Source organism: Ptychodera flava, chromosome 4, assembly GCF_041260155.1.
Source record: "Ptychodera flava strain L36383 chromosome 4, AS_Pfla_20210202, whole genome shotgun sequence".
NCBI classification, from domain to species: Eukaryota; Metazoa; Hemichordata; class Enteropneusta; family Ptychoderidae; genus Ptychodera; species Ptychodera flava.
Genome location: NC_091931.1, coordinates 34,595,682 through 34,616,476, shown reverse-complemented (window position 1 = coordinate 34,616,476; position 20,795 = coordinate 34,595,682). Strand labels below are relative to the sequence as shown.

General features: G+C 37.9%; 1 protein-coding gene across 1 annotated transcript; it reads right to left on the bottom strand.

The window, feature by feature from the left end:
* Positions 1 to 14,912: 14,912 nt before the first annotated feature.
* LOC139131546 (putative 2-oxo-4-hydroxy-4-carboxy-5-ureidoimidazoline decarboxylase) lies at positions 14,913 to 20,795 on the bottom strand. The gene is made up of 2 exons (XM_070697637.1): positions 20,523 to 20,795; positions 14,913 to 17,517 (listed from the first exon to the last, which is right to left on the bottom strand). Exons 1-2 carry the CDS (start codon positions 20,713 to 20,715, stop codon positions 17,174 to 17,176), a joined length of 537 nt encoding a protein of 178 aa, XP_070553738.1. The 5' UTR covers positions 20,716 to 20,795; the 3' UTR covers positions 14,913 to 17,173.

Below are 20,795 nucleotides of genomic sequence, written 5' to 3'. Positions count from 1 at the left end.
ATTTTCGTCAATTTTGTCAAGATTCTACAATAAATCTCGTATTTTGGTAGCATCAATGAGTTCAAATCAATGGCAACAAACATAGTCGTCGCCATATTTATGATCTCAGCACGTTTTCTATGTTCTCTAATACAATGACAGGAGTACATTGATCTGAATGAGCCTTACCAGAACCGTAATTCTACTCTGATCGACTATGCTGACCTAGTAACCGAAGATGTTAATGGTTACCAGCCGTTGATTAACAAAAACAGCTCTGTTCATGAAAACTTAATAGTAGCAGCACGGTCACTCTTAAGAATTTCAACAACACTGATGACGATAACAATGATGGGGCCGTGGAACTAAGCTCCTTAATCAGCTACCATGACAGCTTTGATGACGAGGGTGGCGACTTGTCGCAAGCCAGTGACAGTACAGTCACGCCTTTCGAAGAAGGCAAGAACAACGGTAGTGATGATGACATCATAGACTGGACTGTGGAACGGAGGTCCCTGACCAGAAATCACAGCAGTGCAACTGATAATGGTAGCAGTTTGGAGGAGACTGACTCGTCAGCAGAATTAGAACCCAACATAAGGCGCACCAATGAAAGCGCAGTCAACATTACAGTTCCAGCTAACGGAAGTGAATCTTATGATTACATGGACGGGGCTGAGGATGAAACCGGTCAGCATTACATATATGACGCCACAGATTTTTGAGGTACTACCGCAATAACAAAAAAACCCCAGCAATATCAAATATGCGATATCGAATGGATAATGGACCACTATGGGAAAAAATCACTCTGTTGTAGTGTATATTTGCCCAAACAAATCAGACTGACGAATCTCTTGATACAGATAATGGACCCCTGTGGGGAAAAATCACTATGTTGTTAGTGTATTATTTTTTGCTCAGACAAATTAGACTGACGATAAACGATATCATAGTGACAGTCAACTCTTACAACAAAGCTTCACTTCCTGTGTTTTGTATCGATTTTAGTGCCTTCTTCGATTCTAATATCGATCTTTCAGAGCTAATTAACTTGTATATTATACATTAATAAGTTAATACATACATAAGTTAATGATGATAAAAATATAGGGAAATATAAATTATCCTTGGTTAGGTATGATATTCTAACATCCAATAAATAACGGCTTATCAGTCAGTATTCATCCGTAGCAATTACGCTGTAATCGTATATCAATACCTGAAAAGATAATACGCTAACGTTACACTTTCAATGAATATACAAAAGAGAAAGAGAAGAGAAAGGTTGACTCTGTTGGGCAATCATTCATTGTCACATTTTCTATTTAGTACTCCACTGTTTCACTGAAAACATGGTTGAAGATAATAAATGTTTATGGCGCAGTATAATTTTCCTCATTAGTTCCCATGTCCACACACGTGACCTAATGTGCCATATAACATTCATGAAAGCTGTTTAGCGTATTAAGGCCATCGTCTGGGCTAATGTCGGTCAAAATGCTCAAAAAAATCAATTTTATTTTTTTTCCTTCATTGTCACCCTCGACATGTATACTTTCAAATAAGCTATATCATTCTTCAAAAAATATTAACTAAAATCGAGAAAATCGCGTTTTTTTCCCACTGACCCCTGGTCAAATGTTATTTAGTCTAATTATATATTCAAAACAGGTAAATCGCTATTTTTGGTTGCCTAAAAACTTTGTTGAGTTATGGCATCATGTATGAAGTAGTGACCATTTGCTTGCTTATTGAAGCAGTTTTTTCAGAGGTAAAAATATGGCGTTGTGGAAATTGTGAGTTTGAGACTAATTGCAGTCTAAAACAGCCAGATCAATGAGTAATCGGGAAGAAATTTGCAACAAATGATTCTGTTTTATATTTTGTGTGGATATTACTGTAAGGCATATGAAGACTTTCATTCAGGTATAGCAATTAAACCAGAAACAAACCATATTAGACGTTATGGTGTCCATATACATAACAAGTAAAGAATCTCACATGAATTTCATTATCATGCTGATTATAAAATCAATGTTTTTTTGATAATTAACAGTTCATTTTTCACTTAGAAAGCAATTACAACCAGGCTTTTGTAAATAGAATTCTAACTGACAATTTAAACTTGTCGAATACCCTATTTTGAGGTCGTAAACTTTGCATGAAGTATGAGTATCACCTTTATGTTGTAAACATTTCAATCCAATACTCCTAACAATTGTGTTTTGTACTGCATTCGTTTCTTGTGGCAGTAATAACTCTTGAAAGAATGGTTGGAATGCAATGAAAATCAGCCAATATATGTGAAATTAAATACTTAACAAAATAAACCTCAAAAAACAAGGTCATCCAATCATGTCATAGTAGAAACTTGACGGAAAGTTGTGAAATTTATTAATTTTCAATCTTACCGAGATGACTATGATTTAATTTATATTGACATCTTATACAGTCATAGATTTAGGTTCATATTGTAATACATATACATCTGAATGCTACAGAAAAAATTCGGTTGTTGTATGACTTTTCGTTCAATAGATATCTTTGCCACAAATTTCCTCATATTTTTAACCCTGAAATTGTCGCCATGCCAACCGAATATCCGGTTTCCCCCTGCACTGCATTTTACCATCTACTGCAACAAAAAGATGACAAAATCTGAAAACAAGGTACTACACGGTTAGTGTTATAAAATAGCCCAGACAATAGCCTTAAGATCAGGTAATTATTTATTTGCATATATAACAAACTTTCCTTCTTAGGGATATATATCTGAATTGACTGGGTAAAAGTTGACGAAATTTGCTATTTACATAAAAGATACTACAATATAACATTCAGGAAAATTGTTCAGCATGTTGAGATCAGCTAATTGTTAATTTTCATATTTAACAAACTTTCCTCATTAGGAATATATATTTGAATGGACTTAATCAAAGTTTTCGAAACTTGCTACGTACATTAAGATACTATAATATATGAGTCATTAATGTTGTTTAGCGTGTTGAGATCAGCTAATTATTTATTTGCATATTTACAAACTTTCCTTATTAGGGATATATATCTGAATTCACTTGATCACAGTTTACGAAACTTGCTTTTTACATTAGAGATACTATGATATACATTTTTGAAAGTCGTTTAGCATTTTTACGACATCTAATAACTAATTTTCCTAATTACTAATTTTTATATTAAACAAACTTTACTAATTAGGGAGAAATAGGCCTATCATGGTTGACTTTATTCATATTGATGAAACTTACCATGTACATCGAAGATACTATGATATAACATTATTGAAAGTCATTTAGCATTTTTTCAGCTAATTACTAATTTCCATATTTGACAAACTATCATAATTAGGGAATAATTAGGGCTATATACCTAATTGACTGCGGTCAAAGTTGACGAACTTTGTTACGTACATTTAAGATACTACGATATAACATTCATAAAAGTTGTTCAGCATGTTGAGATTAGTAATTATTTATTTGCATATTTAACAAACTTTCCTATTAAGGGATATATCAGCTAATTACGAATGTCCATATTTAACAAACTATTATAATAAGGGATATGTATCTGAATTGACTTAATCAAAGTTTACGAAACTTGCTTTGTAAATTAAAGATACTATGATATAACATTTTTGAAAGTCATTTAGCATTTTTACGACATTTAATTACTAATTTTCATATTAACTGATTTACTGGTTAGGGAGATATATCTTGATTGACTTTATCAAAGTTGATGAAACTTGCTATGTACACCGAAAATACTATGGTATAACATTATTAAAAGCCATGTAGAGTTTTTCTTCAGCTAATTACTAATTTGCATAGTTAACGAACTTTCATACAACCCTTTTCAGAATTAGAGCGCGAAGCCACTGCAGTGAACTGCAATAAAACTGCTCACACTAATTAGTTTCAGCTGTAGCCAGCTGGCAAAGTCGACAACATTGTGTGTCCCATGCAGACAGTTTGTCTGGGGAAGTTGAAATAAAAAAGATTTGTACATGGACCAGTGCATGGTAATGTTTCATTGTATCTTAATCTTGAACACAGGGTGCCAATCGTAAACTCTCATTTACAACTCGAGCCTCAGACAGAGCTAGTTTTGCCTTTGTACAAGCAGACTTTTTGGTCTTTATCAAGTAGCCTTGTTCAACACCAAAGTGGCCACGCTACAGCTGAAACTAATTAGTGTAAGCAGTTTTATTGCAGTTCACTGCAGTGGCTTCGCGCTCTATTACTGCAAATGGTTGTAATTAGATATATGTGAATATACTGGATGAAAGGTGATGAAATTTGTTATGTGCATTAAATATTGCCAAATAACATTCATGAAAGTTGTTCAGCATATCGAGATGAGATATATTAATTAACATTATTATGAATTTCCTACTTCGGGATATATATCTCAATTGACTTGTCGAAGTTTACGGAACTTGATATATACATTGAAGTTACGATGATATAACATTATTGAAAGTCATTTAGCATTTTCACTTCAAGACACTTTCACTTTCAAGACAATAATATATTGTATTATATCATACCGGTATATTTAATAATGAATGAATGGGTGACCAAGCATATATTCGACCCCGGTATTAGACACGATACATGAAACAGTCGCGAAAATGAATTACTGGTCATGACCATTAATTCATTTTCGCGATGGTTTCATGTAGCGTGTCTAAAACCTGGGTCGAATACACTCATGGGCGCGCATTCATTCAGTATCTTTCAACATGTCAAACAATATAATTTGTACCTCGCATTAAACAAAATTCATGAAAAGTGGCCGACCTTGTCCCTTTAAAGGGATCTACTCAAACCTAAAATATTTGCCATTTTTTTTAATTTTTGCATATGTTGCGATTCGATCAATATCAACAAATATAAACAGAAAAGGGTGGGTCCCCGTCCTACTTTTTGAGTTAGGCGGTTCTGCAGTACCCCTACCGCATGCTTATTTAACTACAGACAACGGGCCTTTTTGTCATTTTCGACGATTTCAGCGAAGAGCATGCTTCAATCTTCTTAGAGAATATTGTCATATTTCTGATTTTTGTATACGTTATGCTTTTAAGTATTTAGATTACAAAAGTAACATAAAAGGAAGGGTCTCCGTCCTCGATTTTGGTTTATGAATTACCCCTACCCTCTGCTCTCTCAACTTCAGACAGGCTTACTTTTTGGCATATTTGTATAATTTCAGCAAATAAAAGAATAAATGTTGTAAGCAAATATTGTCATTTTCTGATTTTTAGCTCGTGTCCACACACGTGAGCTAATGTTGAAGTGATGCCTGTCTGTCTGTCTGTCTGTGGGCCAAATATGTCAAAAACAGCCCATCAGATCATAATCAGATCTGGTACATAGAATGATTCAGAACGACAAGAAATAACTAGTTTTTGGTGGATGTAGCTTGCGTATTTTATGCTCATTTGCATAAGTAATGATTTTAGAAAAAACAGACATACAATGAGAACGGCTGCACAGAATTGGACGAGATTTGCTACCAATGTTGATCACACAATGATTTATCCGCCATGAAAGACATAAAGGTGTGACATGAAATTTAATTGCTACTTTGCATATTTGATGAACTTTCCTAATTAGGGATATATATCTGAATTGACTCGATCGAAATTGACGAAACTTGGTATGCATATTGAAGATACTATGATTTAACATTACTGAAAGTCATTAAGCATTTGTCCGTCAGGCAATTCCCAATTCGCTTATTTATAATGAACTTTCCTAATTAGGGTTATATTTCTTGATTGACTTGACCAAAGTTGACGAAACTTCCTATGTACATGGAAAATACCATGATAAAACATTGTTAAAAAGCAATTGAGCATTTTTTACTTCAGGCAATTCAAAATTTGCATATGTAATGAACTTTCCTAATCAGAGATCAAAGATATAGTTGGCAAAACATGCTGTGTACATTGATGATACTAAAAAAAACAATATTGAAAATTACTTAGCAGTTTACTTAAGCAATTCCTTATTTTCATATTTAATTAACTTTCCTAATTACGGTTATATATCTTGATTGACCAGACCAAAGTTGACGAAACTTCCTATGTACATGGAAGATCTATGATACAACATTATTTAAATTGAAATTTCCAAATTTGCATATTTAGTGAATGTTGTTCATGATGTTGATTTTATAACACTTTCAATGAGGTTGCAATCCTTCCATATCAGCTGTTCTGTGAAATCGTCAGATTTAATGTCAGCATGCTCTCATTTGTTTCTGATAGGATCTCATCTCACAAACTTAATGCACATCTGAACTCCCAATAGACTCCCTATACTTGATATGAACTTCAGCCTACTTAGTATACAGCATTGCCCTCTATAGACTATCATATTCTCTAATGTGTACAGGTGAGGCTAAAGTGAATAGTCACTGCTATGGCTAAAGACACGGGTCGTAGGAAGGGGACTTTGTTTTTGTTTTTTCATAGTACTACGTCACATTGTAGACACTCAGAGAAAAATCAAGAGAAGAATCGGAAATCGTACCCAAAATGCAAGAAGATCGTTATTGACGATAGACTATAACAGGTATGGATTCAGAGACGTATTGGAAGCCATCGATGCTGGTTTATTAAGTAAACTGTAGTTTTTGTCAGGAAAATCCGTCCCTGAACTCGGCTATAGCGTGCGTATAGCGGCTATTCCATTTCCCAACTTCCTATATTTCTAATGCACACCAAAGCGGCCATCACCGTATACCGAACCACAAGTGACTGTGGCTCGAGGATAACTTCCATGATATTGTTTTTGAAATACTGCAACAGTTACAACTATTCCGCATGACTATACATTAAGTAAGCGATAGAAGATTGTCAACTTAATGCTTCCCTAACAAGTAACTGGATTAAACGATGCTTTCTGATTTACATTCATTTTTAAAGTTAATTTAGTAGTTTTACAGCCTGTAAAACTGCACTTTCATTGTTTAGAAGTGAATTCTGGCCTGAATCCGGACTCAAACGTAAACAATAAGGGAGCCGTCATTCTATACGGCCTTGGGGTAGGAAGAATGTGGGGGGAGGGATCCCTCGAAAAATTTAAAACTTCAAGGGAGGGTTGCTCAAAATGTGGAGAGGAAGAAGGGGGTTACTTAATTTTCGTGCGAAATAAATTGAAACACCTCTCAGATTGCACCATTGCACACATCAATTTCTCAAAATTTTCGATGCGAGAGGCCCCCTCTCGTGCTCTCCCTTTTGGGGTGTTCTATCAGTTTAACTAGTAAAAGACAAATTGAAACGCCTCTCAGATTGCACCAGACTGTGCCCTGCTCACATCAATTTCTCAATATTTTCCATGCAAGATAGGGAACAGCCCCTCTGACGCTTCCCCGTCAGCCTCTCGCGTGTTCTCCCCCTGTACTTTCAAATTCTGCCTAGTCACCGGATATCATAGTGAAATCCCTGTCACGATACCCAACAAAATTAAACAATACCATATGGTTAGATAGTGATTTCAGCGTGAGCTTTTATATTTTGTTGTCACTTTGAATTTCAATTTGTTTGTTTCGTCTTTTGAAGTTTTCAACCGTCATAAGATAACCCATGATAATCTATCAGGGTACACCAGGATTTGAAAGGTCTTTATTATTGCTGTATTTTTGTAAATTTTACAAATACATGTATTGGTATGTAAATTTCTAAGTGGGGGTCAGTCACACTTTCTGAAGTAGTGGCGGGGGGTACTCAAATTGATCATGGTTGGCAGGGGGTCACTCGACATTTCAGAGTTTCCGATGAAATTCCTCCGACCCCCCCCCCCCGGCCATAAATATGACGGCTCCCTAACAGTGCACTCTACTCGAATGGACACTGTGTTAGCACGCTAAATAGTATTAGTAGGTGTTCTGCCACTCTTTGCAGTGGCGAACGAAATCTGGCCACCGAACAAAAGTAAAAAAATCACCAAAAGTTACAGCGACTGGCCTTTTAAATTGGTGTAGGGCCTACAAGGCTGGCTGAAAGGAATGCAAAAAAACGATCGGAAGTACATTTGACTATTTTATCAAATTTTATACGTATACAGAAGTACATTTGACTATTTTATCAATTATATACGTATACAACAATGTTTTTAGACAATAGTGCTTTTAAAAAACAAACAAACAAAAGGAAAGGGTTTGTTAATCCTCGTGTATCAATATATATTATAGCCCAAACATGGGACTATGTGCCCGAGGGTAGGTGACCATTTGCCCGACGTAAGGAGGGCAAATGGTCTCCTGCCCCGAGGGTACATAGTCCATGTTTGGGCTATAATGTTTTTATTACATGCCTCTCTTACACAGTTTTCACTCAAAATATTTAGATTTATTGGCAAATGATAATCAAATGCTTTATTTCCATCTTTGACGAAAATCCGTTAAAAATGGAACGATTTCCATCATCGAATGGCGCAATGATATATTTAAACTACTGTTATGCGGTTTATCAATTTTTTTCTGCAAAATTTTCCAAAACCGGATTTCCTATGCAAAACATGAAATTTCGACATTTTCACAAAAAAAATTGTTAAAGGGAAACCTAAGTCCAGCGACATTGACCGTTTATCCCTTCCAAAATCACCCTTGAATAAAATGCAGCTCAAATTTGCAACATAATTGCACGCGCCGACGACTACGGCGCGACGAAAAGAGAAGTTGAAGTAGACGACATTTATGGAAATGAGCTCGGAATCCCATGGGCGCGAAGGGCTCATGGGAGAAGCGTGCGTGACGTCATCGGTGATACACGAACGTGTGTGACCGCTTACCAAAGCATTGGAGTCTATGATTGCAGGAGTGCAGTTCTGCACGTTACGACTCTTTGATTCTCATCAGTAGCATAAAAAACTATTAACTGTTTTTCAGTTGAGTGCAAAAATCACTCAAGGAAGAACAAATGGAGTCAGCTTTTATCGTCGTCCCACAGAACAGCTTTTTCGAAGACAGTGGCTAAAGAAAGTCGGGCGAGTTTTAAAATCTCAAAGATACAAAGTTATGTTCTACTTCTTTCAGGATGATTTTATAAGGGATTTCGGGACTCTGATACCGATACAAGACGGTACTACACAATGCGGTTCGTATCTTGACATGCTGAGTCAGCCTACTATCGCCGGTTTTAACCAGATAAATGTTAATATTGGCGATTTCGGGGCTCTAAAATCCGAAGACGAAACTACACAAAGCGTCTCTCATCTCGTCAGCCCGGATCTGCGAAATCGTTCTTATATACACGATAAATATAGGAAATTTCGTGACTATATCTGGTAATATTGATATTACAAGATACTGGAATGACTTCTTGCCTATTCTCGACCGCGGAGTGACGTCAGTAGGTGAAATGCATATGAGTGAGGTGAATGAGAGATCAGACGATACAGAAGAGAGAATGATACAGAAATTGTGTGGAAAAAAGCAGAACTAAAAGTTATGTCATTTATGTATATTGAAACTTTGAATATTTCTTTGGTGGTTGAAAATTCAAACTTCCAACGGCGCTGACGCAAAAAATGACGTAAGAATCCGCAAGTACCCGGATGGCCTTCGGTCGAGAATGATGTGTCTCGATCGGCACGCCGGGTCTGAGAAATCGCCGATATTATATTTACCCAATAAATATCAATTACACCGGGACTCCTAGGCTAATATCGATATCGATACCAGACGATACTAGATTTACGTGCACTCTGTGGTGTCGGCACGCTGGGTCTGCGAAATCACGGATATTTATCCGATAAATATCGGCGACTTTGGACATTAACTCTGATACTAGACGCTACTTTGTCAAAATGTGGGTAAATATCCGATGTATATAGGAGATTTCACCACGTGTTTAACAGTTCTGACCACCCGACCACCTCTGTCCGACTCTTAGTTCATAGCATCCGTGGCCGATAGTCAAGAATAATGTATGTTTTACATTATTAGAATTATTCATGCACGAAATACATTTTTTACATGTAAAGGATTTTTTCATTTAATTTCCGCACGAACTTTCATACACTACAATCGGAACTTCGTCGAGAGGGCCGATCAGATATCACCGTGAGTTGGGGATTGCCTTGCAAGAATAACATTCTTTACATGTAATACATTTTACTTGGCGATCGAGACCTGAACAGAGGACATATCGGACATCGTCGAGAGTTTTGGCTGGTCTTGTATGAAATGCATTCTTTACAACAATATAGACGATACTATTGTTTTAAATAGCGGGCAAATATCCATTATATCGGAGATTTCATCACTTTGTAGATCTGAGTAAGCCCGACTTCCTAAGTTCGACACCAACTTCGAAAAAAAGACGACGCTATAAGCCTACATTTGTCAAATTGCGAATAAATATTTTCCGATATATATTGAAGATTTCGCAACCTTAAAGATCTGGCTAAGCTCGACTTACGTATCATTCACGAACCACAAATTAATTTTAAGCGACTGATAAAGAAAACTATGTTTTAGAAACGTAGCGCTGAAGGATCGCAGAGTCACTCAGTGTCTCCAATCCAGTTCGGGGTCTGTACAAGCACAGTGACTCCCTCCGCGAACGATGTGTGGAAATGCTTTCCCATTATTACATATCTTGGTTCAAATTAGTATGGTTTGATTTCAGTGTGGGAAAAGTAATACTCGATGTCAGAAATATCGCTGTCCGAACTCTCCAGAGTCGTCTTACGAACGCGCTAAACTGTTCACGGTACTCCTCCAGCTGCAAGCTACAATCGTCTGTATCGCCGATGACGTCACGCACGCTTCTCCATGAGCCCTTTCGCGCCCATGGGATTCCGAGCTCATTTCCATAAATGTCGTCTACTTCAACTTCTCTTTTCGTCGCGCCGTAGTCGTCAGCGCGTGCAATTATGTTGCAAATTTGAGCTGCATTTTATTCAAGGGTGATTTTGGAAGGGATAAACGGCAATGTCGCTGACTTAGGTTTCCCTATAGTTCCGGTTTATTTTCAGTCAATGATGACTATGCGGCCCGTGACGTCATCGACGAGTTACCATTGAATCCTATGGAGCGCGCGACGTTCTATATACGAGGCATGTAATAATCTTGTTTGTCACATTATAATTAAATAATAAACACATGAGAGCGAGGGCAAGATCACGATTTTTTGCCTGCCCTCGGGCTGGTGGTCATGATCGAAATATTGATGATGCCCTCGCCTACGGCTCGGGCATCATCAATATTTTGATCATGACCACCATCCCTTGGGCAGGCAAAAAATCGTGATCTTGCCCTAGCTCTCATGTGTTATTATTTTTATTACACCGAACAAACTTCTTCGAGTACAGTTCGCCTTTCTGCATGAGTCCGGACCTCAGCGTAAAATGTTGTCAGTGCCAAGTCTAGGGTTGCCGCTGAAAGTTTGCCGATCTCCTCGGTCGCGTATCCAAATTTGTTGCTTGCATAGTCGCTGAACACAGAAATTGCATTCCTTGTTGCCATTTTCGTTCGTTTGCTGTTTACTTGCATCAAAATATCGTCTAACTGTGCCGGTGACAGCTCTGCATGACGTTTCGCAGCGATAGTAGCAAGTACAAGCGAACGACAATTTGTTATGCGCAGAAAGGAAGCGCAGTAAGTAAAATGACGTCATCCATGTAATATCAAATGCAGAGGGCATCATCAAGTTCGCAGAGGGCATCATCACGTTCGCAGAGGGCATCATCACGTTCTTTTACATGTCACGTGAGTAGTGTTTAACCAATGGTAGTGCACGCTGAATGAGTGATGTGTAATAAAATGGCATTGTGCACTACGCATGGCACTAAATGTTGATTCCTGTAAGATCATATATCTGAACTGTATGATTTTCAACCGTGAATATCACGACGTAATCGGTTGTAGGTCTGATTATCGCCGTATTTCAACATTATGTAGTCGCTTGTTGTGAGCATGAAAAAAATTCTAAAAAGCGTATCTCTGGATTACCTTAGAGACCTTTGGTGGGAAACAAACTAGAATATATTTTCACAGGCCTTCTGCGATTTTGAAAACACTATTCACAGTCACTATTGTCTTTCGTGCCAGGTTTTTCTCTGTCATTGCATCTTTATTAAGTGAGAGGCAAATTTCTAGTTTGTTATCTACAAGAAGAACGTCTAAAGTGTGAAGTTTAGCCATAAATTGTTAGTAGACACGATGGTATATTATAATTTGTTATATAATTCGATCAGTGTTACATAAAATAGAAAAATTGCTCTGATTTAACAATACGTGAAAATATCTAACTATTAGTTAATCATATATCATCACAGAGATAACATTACGAATTTCACTAGTTTCGAACGAAAACTTCAAAATTATGACATCGACAAATATTTATAAGTAGTTGTAGACCGGCTTATCCCAACACATTTTATCTTGACAATTAGCGTTCATCTGGTATACGTATGTATAGCAAGGCAGCATCTCTCGAAATAAGTCAGCGTACAACTGTATGTCGGTATGTCTGCACGTGGGTATGTATTTATGTATATTTGTCCTCGCGAATATCTTGAAAAACGACACACCTACTAGCTTGAAATTAGATGTGAAGGTGTATAAACATATTGACAAACATTTTTTTGGTTTTTATGCCGGTGCAAAAATGAAGAGAAATACAAATACCGTAAAACTTCTCTAATATGTCAATCTATGTCCAATGAAAGACTATTTTAGTGAATCAATGCGATTAGATTCTTATTTCCCTTTTAAAAGGGAGAACTTTATGAGAAAATGTAACACGATTGGAACTAATTTGGGATAATTGGATCTCTATATTTTTTAAATAACTCAAAAGTGTTAGGTGCCCAATACCTGGATGTTGCGATATTACTCATAAAACAAGTGTGTAACTTGAAAAGAAAAGCTGATGAGCTTACATTTGCAGATTCAGTCGACATTACTTCACCATCCAATTATCCCAAATTAGTTCCACTCGTGTTTGTAGAGAACGATTCTGCTGGGCACGTTTACTGTATGGACTTGACACCGAGCAAATAAACCCTCCTCATGCCAGTCTAACTTTTTGCTAGTCTCTACTTTGTTCTCTGCGTACCTCATCGCATGCGCATCGATTCCCCTCAGCTGGTAGACGATACAGCCGTATCAACGAAAATGTCGATGTCCTCTTTTCACACAATTTGCATATTGTGTTGTGGTTATAGGGATATCAGTGAATGGAGACCGAAAGTTCCTGTCTCTTCAATTCATAAATTTCTTCACGCTGTGGTGATTCAGTACCAGATATTGAACATTTGATCCTCTTTTCAATCTAAATTGACAAAGTTGGTTAGTACATAAACACTCTGGCATGGATACTCTAAGCATTCTTAAAGCCCCAAAATATCCTCAGTTTTACAAGATTTTTCTTTGAATAAGACCTATTAAAGACTGAAAAAAGTGTATACAACTGTCATAAGTGTAGAAAAGTAGCATGTAAATTCAAACGTTTTAACATCATTTTAGATTTCTCGCCATTTTCAAAACCTAATCATCTGAAAGAGAAAATAAAGATTACAACAACAAAATGTTGGCCATCGTGTGTTGTGCATTCAAGTAAATGGCATCATACTTGCTTCCTTAATGATTACGATGTGAATGTGCAGGAAATACTGCACTTTTGTACTTTACCGTGGGGCGCCATTTTATAAGTGCGGCACCTGTTTATTATTTATTTACCCTGCTAAAACACTTAGGCATGGCCCAAATCAGCTAGCAGTGATACTTCTATACATGTACTTCGGTTAGCACATTTACACGAACCAACCTTGGTTTGAAAATACAATCATAAAAAATAATGCATAAAATTCGCAGCTATTGGGTTTTGATGGGAGAAAATGCCAGTAGATTTCTTTCAGTCTGTGCTGGAAGTGACAAATATCACAACACCAGACAAGACAGCCAGTTAGAGAGGACTCTTATCAAGGTGATAATAAAGTAAGTGTCAAATATTTGCATGATGGGACATGCATACTAATGAACCTTTCACACCAGCACTGAGGAGATTCTGCTTATCAAGACCACAGTCCCTCTATCACAGACGGACTGTGTCAAGACAGACAAAATATAGGGCCATGGTTTGCATGTCAATACTTGTTCCTGTCACAGTATTACATTTCTGGAGCTTAAGCAGTTTGTAGAAGCATGATAATGATTTAACTATCCACAGCTTCTGTTTGATGGGCTATAATAAACCTGGAATATTGTGGTTCAAATAAAAGTACGAAATCATTCGTGCAAATACACACAGAAATACATGTATTTTCATGTGCGTCAGTACACCTGGGATTGTTTGTACTGCCATCACTTGAACACATGATCTCTTGAATATGATGTAGCGAGTCTGTAGAGCAACACGTGTCCTTTTCATTCCAGAGTAGATCTAGAATTATTCTTATCATGGGTGCGCCGATTTTACTGATTTTGCATTGTGGATTTCCATTATGTCAAAAGTGTTGCAAGTACATGGTGTCATTGGATCTAAAGTACTGCAAATAGGGCACATCAACATTGAAGAGGAAGAAGAATACTAGGGAAAATATTAGTACCCCGTAGAAAAAAGAATCTGAACCATATGAGAGAAAAGGAAAGACCGGAAAAGGTAACCAATATTTACCATTTCAAATGATATCATTTATCCTTGACTTGGCCCAAGTCTGTGAATAAAAAATAATTTAGTGGATGCGACGTAGTAGAGAAATAAGGACTGTTTTTTCTGACCGTGAAGTAGTGGAGTTATCACGGGATTCACAGGTGATTCCGGGAGAGACTTACTGCTAATCACGTTCACCCAATACCTGCGCAAATGCACTGCAAGATCTGATGTAATTTTGGTCGTATTGTCGTCATGTCACTCAAAGCATTTAACACAAAAAAATATCATCAATGCATAATAACCTTTGGAAATATTTATGACTTTATTTCACATTGCCAAGACTTGACCTGATATATCCCAAAATGGTACAATATTAGAATAAATCAACTGGACTGCCACTTTAGCAGAAGTTTGTGCAACTTTGTTGCCTTTACAATTTTATGATCATTAATTAATACAGTTAGAGAGCCCCATGTTAACTTAATAACGTATCAGTGAATCTGGCAAATGACAGGCACATTCTTGTGTGTAATGGGTAAACGTGTATGCCAGTATATATGCACAGACTTTCCACTCCCCTCTGTGGGCTATTTCATCTTATAACCTTGTGTTGTCATCATCAGGGCACAGGGATATATTCAGAGACAATAAATACAAATATGATAAAAACCAAATAAGTTTCATTGTCTACAAGTTTTTTGTTTCTATCTGCCTTTCTCTTACCTATACGCCCTGCTCGCTTGAGACGTGACGGACTGTCAGATGTGCGTAGTAAAATGCCCTCTCTCTTGCTTCCGCGCATAACCTGAATCCGTTGAACTCGATAATCCTGCAAAATACCCGGTATTCAGGTCACACGCAGAAGCAAGAGTTCATCGAAAGAGGGCGCATCTTACTATGCACGCACTTACACACATACGAACAGTGCGCAGTCCGCCACGTCTCAAGCAAGCAGGGTGTATAGGTAAGATAAAGGCAGACAGAAATAAAAAACTTGTAAACAACGAAACTTATTGGGTTTTTATCATATTAGTAATTATTGTCCCTGAATGGATCCCTGTGATGAGGTGTTTTCAGTCGCGACGCAGCTCCGCGATTTGGCGGTTAATTTGAACTGCGCGCTTTTTCTGCGCAGGTTGCCAGGATTGCTCATGGCTGATTGAGCTGTACGATCATATAAGTGGTATGAGTTAGAAACATTGGAATTCTCGAACATCTGTTAATCTGTCTGTCTAATTCAGGCAGTATGTATTAAAGGAAGACGTTGCCTTTGTGTGGACGATTGCATGATATATGTACATACGACATCGACCTATTTTATATGTCTACGAATGTACTACGTTGATTTCCAGCTACTCGTTACGTACCGATTCTTTTCGAAATTGGCAAAACCGTCCTAGACAGCGATTTACCTAACCATTAACAGAAATGTCTTTTATCATCCTTGTGCTACGAAATTGTGGAATATGGAACCGGTACATCCATTAAGACTAGTAAAATTTCGCAGTAAAACTCTGCCTGTACGGTGACTGGTTTCACCCATAGAGCTGCAGGGCGTGTGGACGGAGATGTTGGCGACTGTTGATTTAGCAGCCAGCGCTCCGTTTTCCATATCGGCGATTGTTCCTCTTTAGGCCCCTAAATTCCAAAATTTTCTTGCCAGACCGGGTTCGGACCTTATTTCGCACCTACTCGCCAAAGGATGTCCCGATGTTTGTTATTTTCACTGATAAAAACTCGTATTTCGATTGACATGTGGTAGTATCCGCCGTGTTCAGCTGTGTTGCCACGTTCATGCTTAATATTGTCTTTTTTATGAGCCACAAATGTGAAAAAATCTTGTAATTGTTAGATTCAGATCATAAAGCAGATCATAAAGCAGCACGATTTCAAAAACAGTGTGCGACCTTCATCTGAATTTGTTCAGCACAAATCCGAAGTAAGGTAAGATTTAATCTTGTGACCATTGAGGGCGCTTCTTGGCTGCATCGGTAGGTGAACTGAGTGCGGGAACTGTTTTGACGAATTGGCATAGCCGTCCTAGAAAAAGAATGCGGTAAGGAAGTGGGTTGTTTGGTCAAAACATAATCTGTTATGGGTTCAGTGCATTTTCGACTCTGGACACAAACGTTTTGCTGCTTTTTACGGTCGATGAATAGATTATATCGCATCGATGCGATCGCGAGTTGTCTCCCACGCCTACCGATTTTGGGGGGTTCTTGATGAGGTAACCATTGATTGACCAATGTAGTTATTTATAATGTTGTGTTTTCGGACTGTGTTGATTTAAAACGCGAAATGAAATCATTTAAGGTGAAAATTCCACGACAAACGAGGACATGTTGAGTGCGAAAATGGCCGCCATATATTTGAATTTAATGTATGCAGACCCCCCACGAACGGCAAATGGATTCTATTGTTCTCGCGGAGCTGCGTCGCGACTGTTTGTACAGTGTTGTGCTAACTGTCGTCATTGGAAAGTGATTGTGGTTGCGATTTATTTTGTGCCAGCGGATATCCATTCCCAACGGACACCTGCTGTGAAAGTGGCTGACATAATCATAGCTTGGACTCTGCTTCAATCAAATCTGTAAGCCTGTACCAGCCTATCTTCTTCACTTCAGCTATACCAGTATCCAACTCCTCACTATGAGTGTTCTTGAGTCGTCTGTTGAATCCTTCCATGATTGCCGCCTTTTTATTCTCCCGAGCACAGATGACGAATGGAAAGCCAAACTTCTTGCGGTATTGTTCGTTGCAGTCTTGTAGAAAGGCTCTCTCTTCATCCGTCAGTGACAACAGTCCGGAACCTTTCTGCTCTTTGGTAGATTCCTCTGTGAGTTTTCCAGCTTGTGATAGTTTCCCAGCTAGGTCAGGATGGCATAGTAATATTCCTGTTTTCCCTACAAAACAAATTTAACAAGTTCTTGAGTAAGTATGATAGAAAATTGCAAAAACGATGTGAAAAGAAAATGTTAATGATTTTTATTGATTGGAAGTTTAAGCAAAGAGAGAAAATATCAATTTAAATAAAATTTGTCACTAATTATGCTCGGTAAGTTAAGTTATAGTCAGTTTCTTTGTGGACCATTGGAGACTTGGAAATTGCATATGTAGTGACTAAAACAATGTATTAATGTCACATTTTCTATGCAGAGGCTACATTAATAAATGCAGTACATGTATTTCCATAACTGGAAGTTGTATACAATGCACTCTACTCTGTATTTCAATATACTAACCAGGAGTTACAACTTCACCAACTAATCCTTGCTCTATTGACTCATTCAGTTTTATGTCTCTTTGAACTGCCCTCAACGGTTCATGTGGCAAAATATCACTTTACTCATAAATCCAAACAGCAATCATTGTGTAATCATGCGTGAGATGCCACCTAAAACCTGTACAGATACTTCTTTGGCTGTACAAAAGTGGTGGGGGGGGGGAGGCATGGCTGAATCCACATCAACAGCCTGTCAGTACATCTGCAACAGCTAGTTTCCAAATAGGGTGTTAAGCGATGTGGTCCAACTCGGCCACCAACCTTTGATTGAATATGCAAATGGTCACAGTGGAATAAAATAGAAATCAAGAGATGACCTGAAAATGCTCCTTTGTTTCAGTATCTGTTGTACTTGTCTGTTTTCTCTTACGTTATTGTCATGAGTTTGCAACTTCATTAAAATTGTTGTAATCAACATCATGAGGAATATTTATCGTGTACGTTCAGTTGAAAAAATTGATTTGTATACAAATTAGCACTTAGAGGAAATAAAATGCTAAATTTCTTTCACTATTGTCTTATCATTGTATCATTACATTATGTAGCAAGATTAATTGCTTTCAGTCAAGTCCTTCAAGCTTGAGTGTCAAATTGTGAAAGGTCATTAAAAATGCAAATTATAAATAACCAGACATGAAAATACACATTGTCTTTCACCATTATTGTACAGCTAACATGAAAAAGCAAAATTGGGACAGTTCATTAAATATGCAAATTATCAATTAGCTCATGCGGAAATGCAAAATGTCTTTCATTGCAATTTTATCATTGTATATTCAATATACATTAACTGTTATTAACTTTGGTTGGGTCCTTCCAGTTTAATGTGCCTACTTGGAAAGCTAATTACATCATACCGGTGTAAATCACAGATTAGCTGACATAAAAATGCAAAATGTTCAGGTTACTGATTAGCTGATGTAAAAATGCATAATGTCTTTTACTGCGCTTTGGTCTGTCAATCCAGATATTATCCCTAATAAGGACATTCGTTAAATATGCAGATCAGTAATTAGCTGATTTAAAATGCTAAATGACTATCATTAATGTTATATCATAGTATCTACAATTTACATAGGGAGTTTTGTCAATTTGGTCAAGTCAATCCAGATATATGACCCCAATGAAAAGTTCATTACATACTCAAATTAGTAATTAGCAGATCTGAAAATGCTAAATGAGTTTCATCAATTTTGGTCAAGTCAATCCAGATATTCCAAATGTGGAACGTTCATTAGATGTGCAAATGGGCAATACCATTGTCACAAAACTTCTACATAACCTTGAAGTCTGCGATATGGTTCCTTTATTAACATCTCTGTAAGAAGATTTATAAAAAAAATTTTGTCATTCTGAGAATATCTGATTTCTGTAGTTAGGTAATATTAGCATTATACTTACGCATTAAGCCATATCCACCAAAACTAATCAGTTCTTGCCTTTCAAAAACAGAATATATGTTACATTGTACCAAATGGACTCACTGTCAGAGGACGGTGAGTTCAAGACTCTATCACGGTGTTGTGCCCCTGAGCAAGGCACTTTACTCCTCAGTGCTCCATTGGGGGAGTAAGTGGGTTATGCATACCTCATCTTGTAATTGGGCTAACGCCCGTTGGATGATGGACTGATAAAAAAATTTGATTCCAAACCGATGGGCTGTTCTTGAGATGAGATATTGCACCAACACACATACACACAATACATTGCCAGGCAGACATCGGTTTGCCTTTTTATCTTGAAATATAGATGATCTTTGAACACTGTGGGCTATAATGGACCTAAATGAGCTGATGATGGTCAGCACAGTGTAACTTCCACCCCAAACTTAATAATTGCTAGCATGAACTATGATAAGGTTAGGAATCCACTGTGAGCGATGCACGGATGGTTTCCTTTCAGAGAATAATAATATCCTTTATTTAATGCACAATAATTCCCGGGAGGGGGATTAAAAAGGGTTAAAAGACAAAAAACAATACAAGCTTACATTACAACCTAGAAAGTACAGCAGATACAGGAGGAAAATTGCAATGTAAAAAGTACAAAATAGCATTTCAAATATGAAATTGACCACCAAGTGGATAGAGATAATCTACGACAACTCCTGGGTATTATGGCACGGTAGTCGCTATGCTCCTGAGGAGAGTCCCACACAAGGAGGGGGGGGAGGGGACACAGGTTATCGTAACGTTGCTTGGATAGTCGTTCGAGGCGGGCGGCCGCAGGTCGCCGTTTACTTGGAAAAACTTTACTTTGGTTTACTTTGTTTTCCAAGTAAACGGCGACCTGCGGCCGCCCGCCTCGAACGACTATCCAAGCAACGTTACGATAACCTGTGGACTCGTCCAGGAATTTTGAAAAACCAGCCGATCACGTCGTAATATTTTATTAGCGGCCTTCGACGTGCATCGAACCACGACTACGAGTGACTGTGGGTAGAGCACATACAGTGGTAATACGTGATGACTCACCGTTCGCTGCCGGCCATATATTGTAGCCCTCGATGGCTTCTTCCGTCGTGTTGACTGCGTAGCGTCATCCCGTAGACGGAAGAAGTCAGCGAAAGGCCCGGCGACTAAAATTACGGCGTGGAGCTAGTATTATATTAGCTGCCAGGCTTACCGTCATCTGCAAGGCCATCGATGAAAGCACAGAAATGGTCGTGAAGGTGTTTGGCGCTTCTGAAAGGCCGGTGGGACCATATCGATGCTGTTATCAGACTACCATACTCTATAATGTTTTGAAATCGTTGGAAAAATTCGTCGAAAGTTAGGTCGTTGAGCTGCCCGACGTCGAGTTTAGCTCGCGAAGACATATTCACTAACTTTACCGGAAACAGACTTTCCGCCCGTTCAGGGCGAGTTCATCGCTGAACCCTGACCTGCCACCGGCTGA